The sequence below is a fragment of the Zingiber officinale genome, chromosome 6B (genome assembly GCF_018446385.1).
Source record: "Zingiber officinale cultivar Zhangliang chromosome 6B, Zo_v1.1, whole genome shotgun sequence".
NCBI lineage: Eukaryota > Viridiplantae > Streptophyta > Magnoliopsida > Zingiberales > Zingiberaceae > Zingiber > Zingiber officinale.
The window spans coordinates 126,555,051-126,568,960 of NC_055996.1; the positions used below are offsets into that span (position 1 = coordinate 126,555,051).

Sequence of the window (13,910 nt, forward strand, 5' to 3'; positions counted from 1 at the left end):
ATATATATATATATATATATATATATGAAAATGAAGTAGCTACCACTTCGATGGGCAGGATAATGAAGACAAATTGATGATAGAAGAATAAAACAATTTAACAAAACCCTTCTACATCAAGGAAAATGCTAATATTGGTATCAAAGATTTTACCAGCATCTCATTATTAATTTCCATGTTACATTTCTTTCTCAGCATATGCAACAATCCCATGAATATATATACAGATAATGCGTTCTATCTACTAAACAAAATCCCAATACAGCCAGCGGATAGGTGTGGTATAGGGGTACAGAGATATTTCAGCCCTTTGCGGCACATCTGTAAGCAAAAACTAGGTGAAGAGCTAAGTAGGATCTGATCCATGAGAATCTAAACAACAAGGGCAAGCAAGAAATGCCATTCGACAATGATGTCTCAAAATATGTCGGTTTTGGTGTCGATGGGCAACCAAGCAATTGAATCAGCTTCTCTACAGGCAATACCCGGAACGTAGTTGGTGTATTAAGAGCAACATTGTCCACGCGATGTTCATAGATCTTTCCATTCTTATCAAGTTTGTATTCAGAGTTCCCATCAAACCGGCCATGACTCTCCCAAGGCACCCTAGGAACACTATGAACAATCCAGCGAACCATTATTACATTCTCTGCAGGCTGCCATATACTCACGATATTAATACTTAGAGCTCGGAACAAAACACGCCCAGTGAATCTTATTGCCCAGAATATACGTTTGTAATTGTCAATACCAACAAACGAGTTCAAAGGATCTTTGAAGACAATATCATCCCTGAACCACAACAAAAGATGTATCTTAGCCCGGTAGCTATAAATTATACAGAAAATAAAATGTGAGCTGATTAAATATAAGTTGGCACAGATATAAATAAAATACATCTTCCGATGAGATAAGGAACACTTCATAGTACAAGATTAAACATGGACACCAAATAAATGATTTACTATTGATTGGCAGTCTTCCCTCCGGGAAGGCAACATCAGCAGGATAGTTGTTTAGGAAAAAAATTGCTGGGCAGTACACCAGAATCAAATCTGAATTTTGATATCGTTAAAGATAAGTTAAATCTTATTATGATCTGATGATTTGACTAAGTATAGAGGCTATTTTCTCAACCAAAAAAGCCTTAGTCGTGGCTAGGCAGTAGAGTCCAAACAGATCTGGAGGACCCGATGTTTGGCTAGTAGATTGAGATAAACAACTAGAGTGGAGCAACGGGGAGGTCGTGTCCCGAAAAGGGACAAACCCTAGATCGCTGATCCAACTGAAGAAACCGGCAGGTTTCCAAGTTAAGATCAAGATAGATTTTACTGTCTTTGCCTATTCATGCATTACTACTGTGCTAATTTTGTGTTACAGGAATATTTTATACTACTTTGAAGACTAACTCTGTTTACAGAATCCAAGTGGATCAATCGACCGAACAGGAGGATCGGTCGACCGAATCAAGTTGACATAGTGAGCAGATCAAAGCAAAGCACTTTTGGTACAAGGGGATCAGTCGACTGAACCCATTTTGGTAAACAACCTGAAAGATCGAAATCTCGACAAACTTGGAATTCAAGCAGAACGGTAGACTGAACCCAAGGATCGATTGACCGAACATTAAATAGCATTGATGTCGAAACAGATTCGGATCGCAGCGAAAAAGGCAATTTAAAGGATCGATCATTTTCTATTAATCCTTTAATTGGTATTAGCGTCAAGTTGCTCTGAATTAACTTAACCGTTTTTCGAACACTTTAATAATCGTTTCTTTTCTTTTTTGTTAAAAAGAATTTTTTTATATTTTCTTTTCTTCTAATTAACTTAACATTTTTCGAACACTTTAATAATCGTTTCTTTTCTTTTTGTTAAAAAGAATTTTTTTATATTCTCTTTTCTTCTTTTTCTCGCACTGCTAATCCCAAGACAAGAGTCTTGGAAATTCTTTTTATTTCTCAATTTTTGGTGCAGGAACAAATGGCATTCTGCAGGATACTCCACCGTGCATCCTCCTATATTCGATGGAAGTGATTTCCCATACTGGAAAAAGAGGAAGTTGTTCTCAAAACAGACATTGACCAATGACTCATTATCCGATGCGGTTACACATCACCAGTCAACAACCCGGAGGAATGGACCGAAGAAATAAAGAAGAAAATACAAATTGATTCAAAGGCATTCAACACTTTACAATGTGGATTATCAAAAGAAGAATTAAACCGAGTCGGGCCTTTCGACAATGCAAAAGATTTGTGGGATACGTCAGTCAAACTACATAAAGGGGCAAACGACACAAAGGCAATAAAATGTGATCTTTTATTAAATTCATTACTAAATATTAAAATGCTAGATGGTAAGTCGGCAAGCCAACTACATATCATCAGCCATCAACTAGAGAATCGTGATATTATCAAGTACACACTTAACTCATTCCCTTGAAACTCCTTATGGGCATCTATTGTAAATGCCTATAAAGTTTCAAAGAATCTTTCCATTATTAAATTAGATGGGCTATTTTGCAAATTAACATTACATGAATAGACAGACTTGAGTCAGATCGAGAAAGGGTTAGCTTTGTATTCAAGACCAAACAAGGAAGCTAAGCCCCGATCAAAACCAGAACTAAAGCACCTGAGTCATATAGCATTTATGGCAAAAATTGAAGAGTCCGAATCTGAGTCTAAAGATGAGTACGAGTCAGAGTCCGACAATGAGTCCAAGAGAAGTCACGGATCCGTATCCGTTTTCGAAAGACCCAATAAGGTAACTTTCAATTCGAAGTCTGAAATGTTGAAAGTAATTAAGGCTACGTTTGGTTGGGTGTAATGTAATCTAGCTTGTAATGTAATCAAATTTGTAATGTAATGTAATGTAATCTTGATTACATTACTACGTTTGGTAATGTAATGTATGTAATCTTTGATTACAAAGGTGATTACATTCTTTTGTTTGATATCCATTATTTTTTATAAGGAATGTAATTCATATTATTATAAAATGACAAAAATATCCTGTGACCTCTATCGACGAATGCCACATCTCTGTCGGAGTTTGCGGCAGTCATCGACAACCAGCTACCGCCGCCACCGTCGGTCGCCGCAGCAGGCCACCGTCGGTCGCCGCAGCAGGCCACCGTCTTCGCCAATCGGCGGCGATGGGCGACGGCAGGCGGGCGACGACCAGCGGGCAACGGTGGCGGTGGCGGGCGCCGGTCGACAACAGACTAGGGGTATATTCGGCATTTAAACTTTGGTGAAACAATGACCTCGTAATGTAATCGGATTACATAGCATTTGCTTTGTAATCCAGATTACAAATTTTCACTACCTTTTGTAATCCAGATTACATTACATTACAAGTTTTAAATCAACCAAACAAAATAATCGACTTTGTAATGTAATCTGGATTACATTACAAGGTAGATTACAGGCTACCAAACGCAGCCTAAATGCTTGTTTAAAAAATTTACAAAATCCAAGGAACAAAATACTTACTATTTAAAAAAATTAACCACCTTAAGGAGCAAGTTAGCTTGAATCACTTGACTAACCAAGTTCAAGTTGGAACTTCAACTCAAATTGCAAAACTTGAGTAAGAAAATTCCAACCTTAAAGGTCAAGTGGAGCGACTCAAGAAGATGTTGGAAAAGTTCAACTTGGGATCCCAATGTCGAAACATGATTCTTGGGTCTCAACGAGCCGTGTACAACAAATCCGGAATCAAATATAAACCAAACACAACCAACAAATTATACTTGTCTTTACTTAGTCAAAACATTAGAAAACAAGTCAAGCATGGGTACCGTACCTAAATCATGTTTAACTAAACTAATTGAACCGGATAAATATTTGGTTCCCAAGAGTTAGATCCATCTCTTAGACATACCATATCTAAGCTATGACTCAGGGGAGCGAATAGAAAAATTGTTCATTCTACTAATTGTTCATCCTACTTGATTGATTGAATATGCATGTTTAGGTTTAGATTTACTTTTCTGCTTAAATTAGGAATGGTTAGAAATAAAAAGACTTACCAAACCCTAATAACATAGCATCGGAATGGATTGAGATGATAGTATGCCAAGGAAACCTTATCGAATGCATGTCTAGGTTGAATCATATGTGTTTTACTTGGTGCACTGGACCTAGTAGATATTGTTAGTACCCCGTGGAAATTTCGATGTGGTCAACCAAGTTAAGTTAGATCCTGTGTATTTGATCATTGTGTCTAAGTTTCCGGGAGCTTAGGAACACAAGAAGTCGAGCGAAAGACGCAGCTAGTGAGAAGGATGACACAGGAAGGAAATCGACGGGCTCAGTGCATCCGAGGGACGAGGTGCTGCGAAAGAGTACACCAGTGGATGAGGACGTGCACGACGTTCGAGGGACAAGAAGCCAAGGAAGAAGCCTACTCTAGGAGAAGGCCGAAAAATGAGTTCGAGTGAGCTCTATTCCGGTTGGCCGAAATCACCCAGGCGAACGGAGCAGCGGAAGAGCAAAGCGGAGCTGTTGGAGCTGCTGAAGGCGCCTCCAACGTTGCAAGAGGCGCCCTCGCGCCTTTTTGGTGGAAGGCGCCTTCAAGCCTTCATGGAAGGCGCCTTCAATCACTTGAAGGCGCCTTAGACGGGGCAAGTTGATGAGGATAAAGTCTTATCCTCGCCTGCCTTGCTGGACGCGCCTTCCAGCTTGTTGGAGGCGTCTTCTAGCCCCGGATAGAATTTTCCAAGACTATAAAAAGACCCCTAGAGGTAAGAAATCAACATCAACTCTTGTATTCATTTCCTAGCAATTGTCTGAGCGTTCAACGAGTGTAAGAGGCTTCTCTGCCTTCATCGAAGGAGACTTTTAGTGCTTTTCATTTGTCTTGGATTAACAATCACCTAAGTTGTAACCAAGTAAATTTCTTTGCCTCTTCTTTTATTTTGTAGTTGTTTAATTTACTTGTTATAATTATACTGGTGCTACTAATCGAGTTGAAAGTCGGGAAAGGTTCATTTTTGTTTTCAGGCAATTCACCCCTCTTGTCGGCCGCATGGGTCCTAACAAATATGACCGAAGCTACCCCAGTCAAACATGAGCTAGTTAGACCAAAACCTATTAAGTTCTTTGGAAGAGTCATTTTTGGAAAGTTATCTCATATGTGGTTACTCTAATGATGTCTATTGTGACTCACCACAGTCTAGAGACTTACCTTATAAATTCCTTCTTGATTAACCCAAAGCTAAGTTTGAATCTAACAAGAGTTAAACAACCTTTTCAAGAATTCTTAATAATTCAAACCAATTTAATATAAACTTAACATTAATTAATGAAACAAAATTAACTAAGAAAATTAATAAATTAATCAAATTTATAACCAATAATCAATCAATTAATTTTAAAATTACTAAATTACCTTTTATTCGAAATTAATTTAATAAATTACTTTAATCTAAATTAATTAAATAATTATCTAAAAGTAAACATTTAAATCAACATTAATCATAATTAATCTTCTTAATCAAAACAAATTAATTTAACAATAAATTAACCAAATTTAACTCTCAACTTAATCAACCTAATTAATTCAAAAATTATCTAATTTAATAAGAGTTTAAATGATCTTAATAATTTCAGCTAATATAATTTAATGCAAAATTAACATTAGTTAATTCAAAATTAATCAACTGATTATTACGTTACTTTAATCTAAAATTGATCTACAACTTAAACTAATCATCTTATTTTATTTTCAAATTACTTCAAATTTAACTAATAAATTATTAATCCTAAATTAATTGATAAATACAAATAATAATTAATTAATCTTAATCAATTTGAAATTAGAAAAAAAAAAAGGGAGCCCGGTGCATGAAGCTCCCGCTATGCGGGGTCCCGGGGAAGGATTCATTGTATGTAACCTTACTCTACTTTTTGCAAGAGGTTGTTTCCCTTGAAAATTTTCAGATTTGGTGTTTATCGATACCCCAGTTTTTTGATGTGTCAGAGGAGAGATATTATGGTATAAATTCAGGGGAGTTATTGAGCTAGGAGGAGAGTTATGGAAAAATGTTTGTTTACTTATCCCTGCATATTTTAAATTTAACTGTGAACCTTGGTTGTCAAACATCAAAAAGGGAAAGATTGTTGGTGCAGGGTGCACTAGAATTAAACCCGAGTTTTGATGCTATCAAAGATTTAAGTTAAGTCTTGTTATGATCTGATGATTTAACTAAGTGTGTAGGATATTTACTCAACTGGAAAAACCCTAGTCGCGGCTAGGCAGAAAAGTCCAAATAGATCTGGAGAACCCGATGTTTGGCTGGTAGATTGAGATAAACAACTAGAGTGGAGCAACAAGGAGGTCGTGTCTTGAGAAGGGACAAACCCTAGGTCGCTGATCCAACTGAAGAAACTGGCAAGTTTCCAAGTTGAGATCAAGACAGTTTTACTGTCTTTTCCTATTCATGCATTACTACTGTATTAACTTTGTGTTATAAGGATATTTTATCCTACTGTGAAGACTAACTCTATTCTGCAGAATCCAAGTGGATCGGTTGACCAAATAGGAGGATCGGTCGACCGAATCAAGTTGACATGACACAGAGGAGCAAACTAGAGCACTTTTGGTATTTAAGGAGATCGATCGAGCGAACCCAAGGATCAGTCGACCAAACCCATTTTGGTAAACAACTTGGAAGATCAAAATCTCGACAAACTTGGAATTTAAGCAAATCGGTCGATCGAACACAAGGATCGGTCGATTGAACATTAAATAGCATTGACGTCGAAGCAAATTCGGAGTGCAACGAAGAAGGCAGCTTAGAGGATCACTTGACCGAACAATTAATGCTCTTAATTATGCAAAGATTCAGATCTTGTCACCGAAGGAAAGAACAGTGCTCAGTCGACCGATAAAGGGTTCAGTCGACCGAATGGTTTTTCAATCGACCGATCAACACTTATAAAAACAAGCTTCAAGCACCAAGCCGAAGTAATATTCTGCATTCCACTGTCCTACTGCGTTGCTGCTAGTGCTACTTCAGATCTTCCACTCAGCGTGCAAGCTACATCACTAAGAAGCTCCGACGATCTTCGTTGTTGTATTGTCAGTATTTTTATTTAGCTTGCATTCTTTGTATTAACTTCACTGTATGCATTACCTCTTTTCCAAAGTTTTCAGAAGAAGGAATTTTACTGGATTACTCAATGGTGCAATCAAGGATCGCGGATCTTGAAGTAGGAGTCGCCACAAGCTCTGAACCAAGTAACCGAACGAGTTTACTTGTTTTCATTTTCTTTCCGCTGCTACTTTGATATTTCGAATTGAAAAGAAAAGTTTTTAAAACGAATGTCCTTTAAAAACGACCAATGGGACTGGAAATTGCTGCTAACAATATTTGATTGCTAGTCATAAACACTAATACTAAAGATAAACAATGTGTTTGGAATGGCATTGAAATGATGAATAGCAATAGAATAAAATGTTTTCCCAAAAACTATGTAGATCGTGTCATGTGGAAGGACCTAAGTGTTATCAGCAAGATGCATTTAGTTTTAAGTTTCAATGTCGTCTTTGCTGGGAAACCTCCCAACTCATGCCAAATTCTGGAAGGAGACAAGCATTCCCTATATGGCAATTAGATTTTCCACTATCTCTTTTCTGGAAGCATCTCAACCATTGCTACCACATTTGGCAGCCAGCCTTGGGACATTTCTAATGATGCAGCATGTGCAGTTCAAATCTCACAAGTCATAGCCCTATATAATAGTTACTTGAATATTTGGCATTCACCAGAAGTCTTGCAACAACAAGACAATTTCTTGCTTAAGTCACTTTATCTAACTAGATCATGTCAAAATTATGCATGATATAACTGAACTAATATCAACCATCTCAATGATGTCATGAATAATGATCTTCAGTTGGATCTTTCTCCATTATAGTTTACCAACGAAGATGTAAGAGTTTATGATCTGGTTTATTTTATTGCACTGATTTATTCAAAAATAGTCTGTTTTTGTTGCACCAAAACCTTACTTCAAATGGTTCTTTCACTCCTTATGAGGAGGGCAGGTCCATTGCAAACTTCAACAGCAGAAAACCCAAGAGCTTATTAAAGTGGAACTGATCGATCTGGTTAGCTAGTACTTGGTTTTTGAACCAATGTTCTAAGCAGATCTCCCACAATATTGTATAGCCTATTCAGATAGAGCAGAGGTTCTGGAATCTTGATAGTAACTTATGCATTCTAAGCCAAGGCCTCTATCTATATATACTGTACTTAGTTTGGAGATCCATCTCTTGGAGGAAGGTAAGATCTTCAAGACTTACTTGTGCTCAAGTTCCAGTTCTCTTAAGGTATATCTGGCTCAAAGATCATTTCATCGAAAATATATCAACCAGTGAAATTGCTTCAATTGGATTGCCTATTAATTTTTGCTATCCCCAAGCAAGTATTTGGAAAATTAGTAAGATATGAGTAATTTACTGGTTCACATCTTTTTACCTTCTCTTAATATAGTTTTGATTATAGAGTTATGGCTTTATACTCCAGAAGTTCTCAGATAGGACTGTTGTACAAACTAAATGTCATCATAAGTTCAATTTGTGCCGCATATCCAATTTTGTCATGATGTGGGCAAAATTACCATCTCTGAGGACCACTGAGATGTTGACGTGTCCATGATGGGGAACTAAGATTTTGAACAGAGCTGAATTCACATTTAGTATTGCAATGAATGGGGAAGTTACAAATGTTTGGTCAGATCAATCAGTGGATTACCCACTATCTCCGTGGATTGCTAAGATGTTGTTGTGTATCCATGACGGGTATCGAGTAGTTTGAATACACTAATAGCGTGTATTCTAGATGCAAAGAATGTAGAAAGCATACACATCTAGTCAAGCCAGTTAAAGATCAAGGTCCCAGGGATGGATAGGATGTATTAAACCTAAAGGCCATAGATACATGGGACTCTACCACTGGATGGTCACTGACTCTAAGACCCACAAAAGGGGCCCATGCAATAGTAACCCTAGAGGTTAGTGTGATTCCAGGCGACAACTTGTCGTCCATCTCCATTTCAATCTACTTTTGATCTCACATTACTCAATTCTGTTACTCACCCGTGCCTTGAACCTTCTTCCCTCATTGCTGAACCTCCAGGCTCCAGTTAAACAAAATCACAAGCAATCTTCCAGGCCATTTGGTCCCGAGCTTTTCCCATCTCAGTCAAGCTAGATCCATCTCATCCGAATGGCACTTAATTCTTACGAACTAATTCACCTCCCTCTGTTCAAACTCATCTTGACCTACCTACCTTCAACCAAATTCCCCAATTGAGGTCCAAATTATCTCAAGTATTGGAAGACAGTTTTAATTTGCATATAACAGAAGCTTCTCAGAGGCTCTTATAAAATCAAATTAATTCCGACAAATCAATCACTTAATTACTAAAAAAATCATTTTTCTATAAACCAAAACCAGAAGAAAAGAGGGATAGCGAACCTATAAATGCTGAAGTTGGGTTCCCGCTGGAAGATATCAGGACAGTCCTCTCTCAAGGATCGAATTGCATACCCCATGTTAACATAATACTGCTGCTTCTCCTCCTCCTCGTCCCTCTCCTGCTGCGGCTTGAGTGAGGGAGACGGAGGCGAAGAAGGCGAAGCGCTACCGAGGAGTGGAAAGGAAAGAATTGGAGACAGGACGAAGCTGCTGCCGGCACCGCACAGAGGGTCACAAACCCTAATCACCCTCCCCAGGGCCTCGTCCTTGACCAGACCACGGGCAGGGCACCGGGCCGGGGGTCTCTTGCGGGAATCCACCGCGCCGCTGATCGTCCAACGAAAGGGTCGGGGTTTGACGACGGGGTTTGCGCTTGCGTCGGTGAGAGGGAGAAGAAACGCCATGAGGAAGAAGATATTTTTTTAGGGCACAACGGGAAAATACCCATTTTTAGCAAAGAGATAGGAATCGGATTTGAGATATTCCTCAACGAAAACAACGGTGGGAATATTATAATAATAATTATTATTATTATTATTATTATTATTTTAAATATTGACTCTAATGGAAAATGAAAGTCTAAGCGTAAATAGGGCGATTTAACATGTCACTGATTTTGTATATTACCAAAAGGGTGCTTTTGTTGGGGTTATTTTGGATAATTTTAGTTATTCATTTAAGGTTATCAATAAAAATTTTATTTGGTTTAGGTAATTGATGATTCGCGAGTAATATTTTATGCCCAACACGTCAGCAAAATGTTAATTAGAACCCTAGAGCCAATCATTTGATGATTGTTGTATGGACTCATTGTATCATATTCTTATATATAAAGGCATTTGATTTTTTGGTTATTATGCTTACTTGTATTGGTGTCAAATAAACTAAGTATAATAGCGTCCTTAAGTAGAGGGTTCTTACCTATATCAATCGGTTAGTTGAACCGATAGTGAGATGATATAGGGAACACTTCTCTTAATCATTCTTAGTCGAGTATTAACATTCAGGGACAATGTTAATGCGACGAGACTAGCATGTAGGTCAACTCGATGACTTGATCTCACAAGTCATGGATATAGAGATATCAAGTTGACACATGGGTATGCATTGGAAAATGTATACTGAATGACCCGCCATGAAAAAGTATCATGGATCGTTATATGAGTATCATATACTTTCTCATGTGGCTATTAGTATGACTACTAGTCCTTGGACCTGAAGTCACCATGGATCCTTACATAAGGAGTTACGTACTTTGGTTTCGTTAAACGTCACTCGTAACTGGGTGGACTATAAAGGCAATTACTGGGTATGTAACAAATTATGCGGAGGGATGTGAGTGATGTAGATGGGATCTATCCCTCCTATATAACGAGAGTGACATCGATATTCTTGATAGAGTGAGACCACGAAGTGCATGGCCATGCCTAAATGAGTCAATATGAGATATTGAGCTCATTTGATTTAGTGAGTCTACTTGGAGTTCAAGATTTAGATTGATTAGAGAATGACACGGTCTATGCCTCACATTGATCAATTTAGATGTCTAGGATAGAAGGACACTTGTCATATATTGTGAGGAGTCACAATTAGTAGTCACAAGGTGATGTTGGATCTCAACATTCTTGTAACTTGCGTAGTAATGATGTGTTGCTAGATACCGCTCATTACTTATGCTCCTAAATAGGTTTAGGGGCATTGTCAACGTTACAAGAACCTATAGGGTCACACACTAAGGACAATTAGATGGAAATTAGGTTCATATGATGAACCAAGAGGATTATATTCATGTGATGAATCAAATTGGATTAAGAGTAATCCTAATTGGGCTAATTGAGTTGGACTCAAGTTGATTCATGTATTCAATGAGTCTAATTTAGATTATGACTCATTGAATCAATTTAATTAAATGAATTAGATTCATTATATTAAATTGGCTTGAATCAAATGGTTGGATTAGATCAACCATGGGAGTTATAATGTCAAGTTTGACTTGACTTGAGAGGAAAAGGAAAAGTCAAGTTTGACTTGACTTTATGCCATATCATTTGTGAGTTAGCATTAAGTGGTCAATGATGATGTGCCACATCATCATAGTTAGCACAAGTGTGTGCCACCTAATGGAGGTTACAAATCCCCTCTTTAATGACCACATTAAATATGAATGAAGGTTACAATTCCATTTAGTGGCCGGCCACTTTTGTGATGAATGTAATTTTGATTTCATTCAATTCATTCATTCCATCATCTTCTTCCTCAAGCTCTCAACCTTTCTCCCTCTCCTCTCTTGGCCGAACCTTACCAAGGTGCTAGCACACCTTTGTGTTAGGTTTCTCCACCTATTTGTTCATGTGGATACTTCTAGAGGGTTGTACACTTGACAACCTCGAAATCCGGCATCATTTTGGAAGAGCGGGATACGCGAAGGGCTTCGCATCAAGGGTAAAGATCTTCTCCTAATGTAGATCTAGATGTAAGAAACTCGTACTCATAAATTTTGTTTTATTTTACTTCGCACGGATCCGGTGGCATGGGGGTTTCGGGGTTTCCGCGACGCGAAAAAGCGGTTTTCGCGGCGCGAAAAAGCGGTTTTCGCGGCCCGAAAAACCCAACACAAAAGGGTCATGCAACCAGGAATTGAAAAACTTAGGGTGTGTTTGGTTTGCCCCATTTTCATTTTCATTTTCTGAAAAACGTGACTTTTCCGCGTTTTTCGTTTTCTTACAAAACGCTCTCTCATTTTTAAAAAAAAAATGAATGTGGAAAACGCAAACCAAACGCGTTTTCCATTTTCTCAGAAAATGAAAATATAAAACAGTGTGGAAAACACAAACCAAACGCCCCCTAAGGTTTTTCTTGATTCCGGGGTTAACGAATTTTGTTTACCCAAAATACCCTGAGATAAGAGAAAAATGTGACAAAAAAGAAAAACATAAAAATATATATATATATATATATATATATATATAAATAAAATTTAAAATTTTTTTAAAAAATAAAAAATATTAAAAATAATTAAAAAATAAAAAATTGTAAAAAATATTTAAAAAATAGAAAAACATTAAAAATAGAAAAATAAAAAATGAGAAAAAACATTAAAAAATAAAAAAACGTAAAAAATTTAAAAAGTAAAAAAAAATTAAAAACGTTAAAAAACATTAAAAAAATAAAAATAAAAAAGCACTTAAAAAAAAAATTAAAATTAAAAAAAAATGCAAAAAAACATAAAAATTTTAAAAAACAAAAAATAAAAAACCTTAAAAATTAAAAATTAAAAATTAAAAATTAAAAATTAAAAATTAAAAAAAGTAAAAAAAAAACTTTAAAAAATAAAAACATAAAAAAACAAACAAAATATATATATATATACATATATAAAGAAAAAATGTGAAAAAGAAAAAATTAAGTATAATTGATTTTGTGACTGAGAGTAATATAGTAAAATATTAAATTAAGTTATTCATTAAAATCTTCCAACAAATAAATTTTTGTTACATTATCTATATTGAATCAAACAACATTCGATTATGTTTTATTTCTCATAATCTTGATTATGTGCCAAAATTATACATAATAATTTATATCAAACACACCCAAAGGATATTCATTTTGGAATGGATAAATATCTCTTTCCATTTTCTTTTCCACGATACTACTCATCCTTTTTATCCTTTTTAAATTAATCTCCTTGCCCTCCTCTTTTATCTTTATTTCGTCCACTGTTATGACATCGAGGCGGTTGCCCGTCATCATCATTTGCTTCTATCCAACAGCAAACATGAGAAATCGACGATAATTTAAGATCACTGTTAAGTTTTGTATCGATTCATGGTAGTTGACTCCATCTATTTTAAAAGGACACCGGAATTATCTTTCCTCACCATTCATGCCAATTTCATTTACTTTCTTTTTAGCAGTTTAAAGGTAAAGTCCAATGAGTTGGAGAAATCGATCATGAGAGGAGGAAAATAAGCACTTTCGGAGGATAAAATTGACTTCGTTGATTTTTTTCTGAAGAACAACTCTAGTCACGGGAGTGTCAATGCATCCTCGACGGCCAAGTAAGCTTTTGATTTAGGATTAAATATCTAAATTTTATATGTTTTAGGATGATTCTATTTTTTGATTGGTAGTTATTTAATGAAATATCAAGACGGATAATAATGGAGAAAACTCATCAAAATGGAGATGAAAGAGGATGGATGGGAGATTAGATTTTCTTAGAGGAAGAAATAAGACTATGTATACATTAGAACAAGCTTAAGCTTACTTAATAGTATGCATATTAAATTACAATGTCACTAGCTTTTATGAGTAATAAAGTATCAATAATTAATTTATCGTGTAAAGTAATAAATTCTACTTGTCTTATCTAAAATTTATATAATATTCAAAAAAATTATCTATTATGATA

General features: G+C 36.2%; 1 protein-coding gene across 1 annotated transcript; it reads right to left on the reverse strand.

The window, feature by feature from the left end:
• Window positions 1-116: 116 nt before the first annotated feature.
• On the reverse strand, window positions 117-9,961 carry LOC121989396. The gene is made up of 2 exons (XM_042543422.1): window positions 9,497-9,961; window positions 117-792 (listed from the first exon to the last, which is right to left on the reverse strand). The coding sequence occupies exons 1-2, from the start codon at window positions 9,898-9,900 to the stop codon at window positions 303-305; spliced, it is 894 nt and encodes a 297-aa protein (XP_042399356.1). The 5' UTR covers window positions 9,901-9,961; the 3' UTR covers window positions 117-302.
• Window positions 9,962-13,910: the final 3,949 nt, after the last annotated feature.

Bases quoted from the DNA above. Each gene is read 5' to 3' on its own strand.
- LOC121989396 (XM_042543422.1), bottom strand. From the start codon at position 9,900: ATGGCGTTTCTTCTCCCTCTCACCGACGCAAGCGCAAACCCCGTCGTC. The intron at 793-9,496 runs GTTCGCTATCCC...GTTGTGGTTCAG, and splicing joins CCCAACTTCAGCATTTATAG to GGATGATATTGTCTTCAAAG.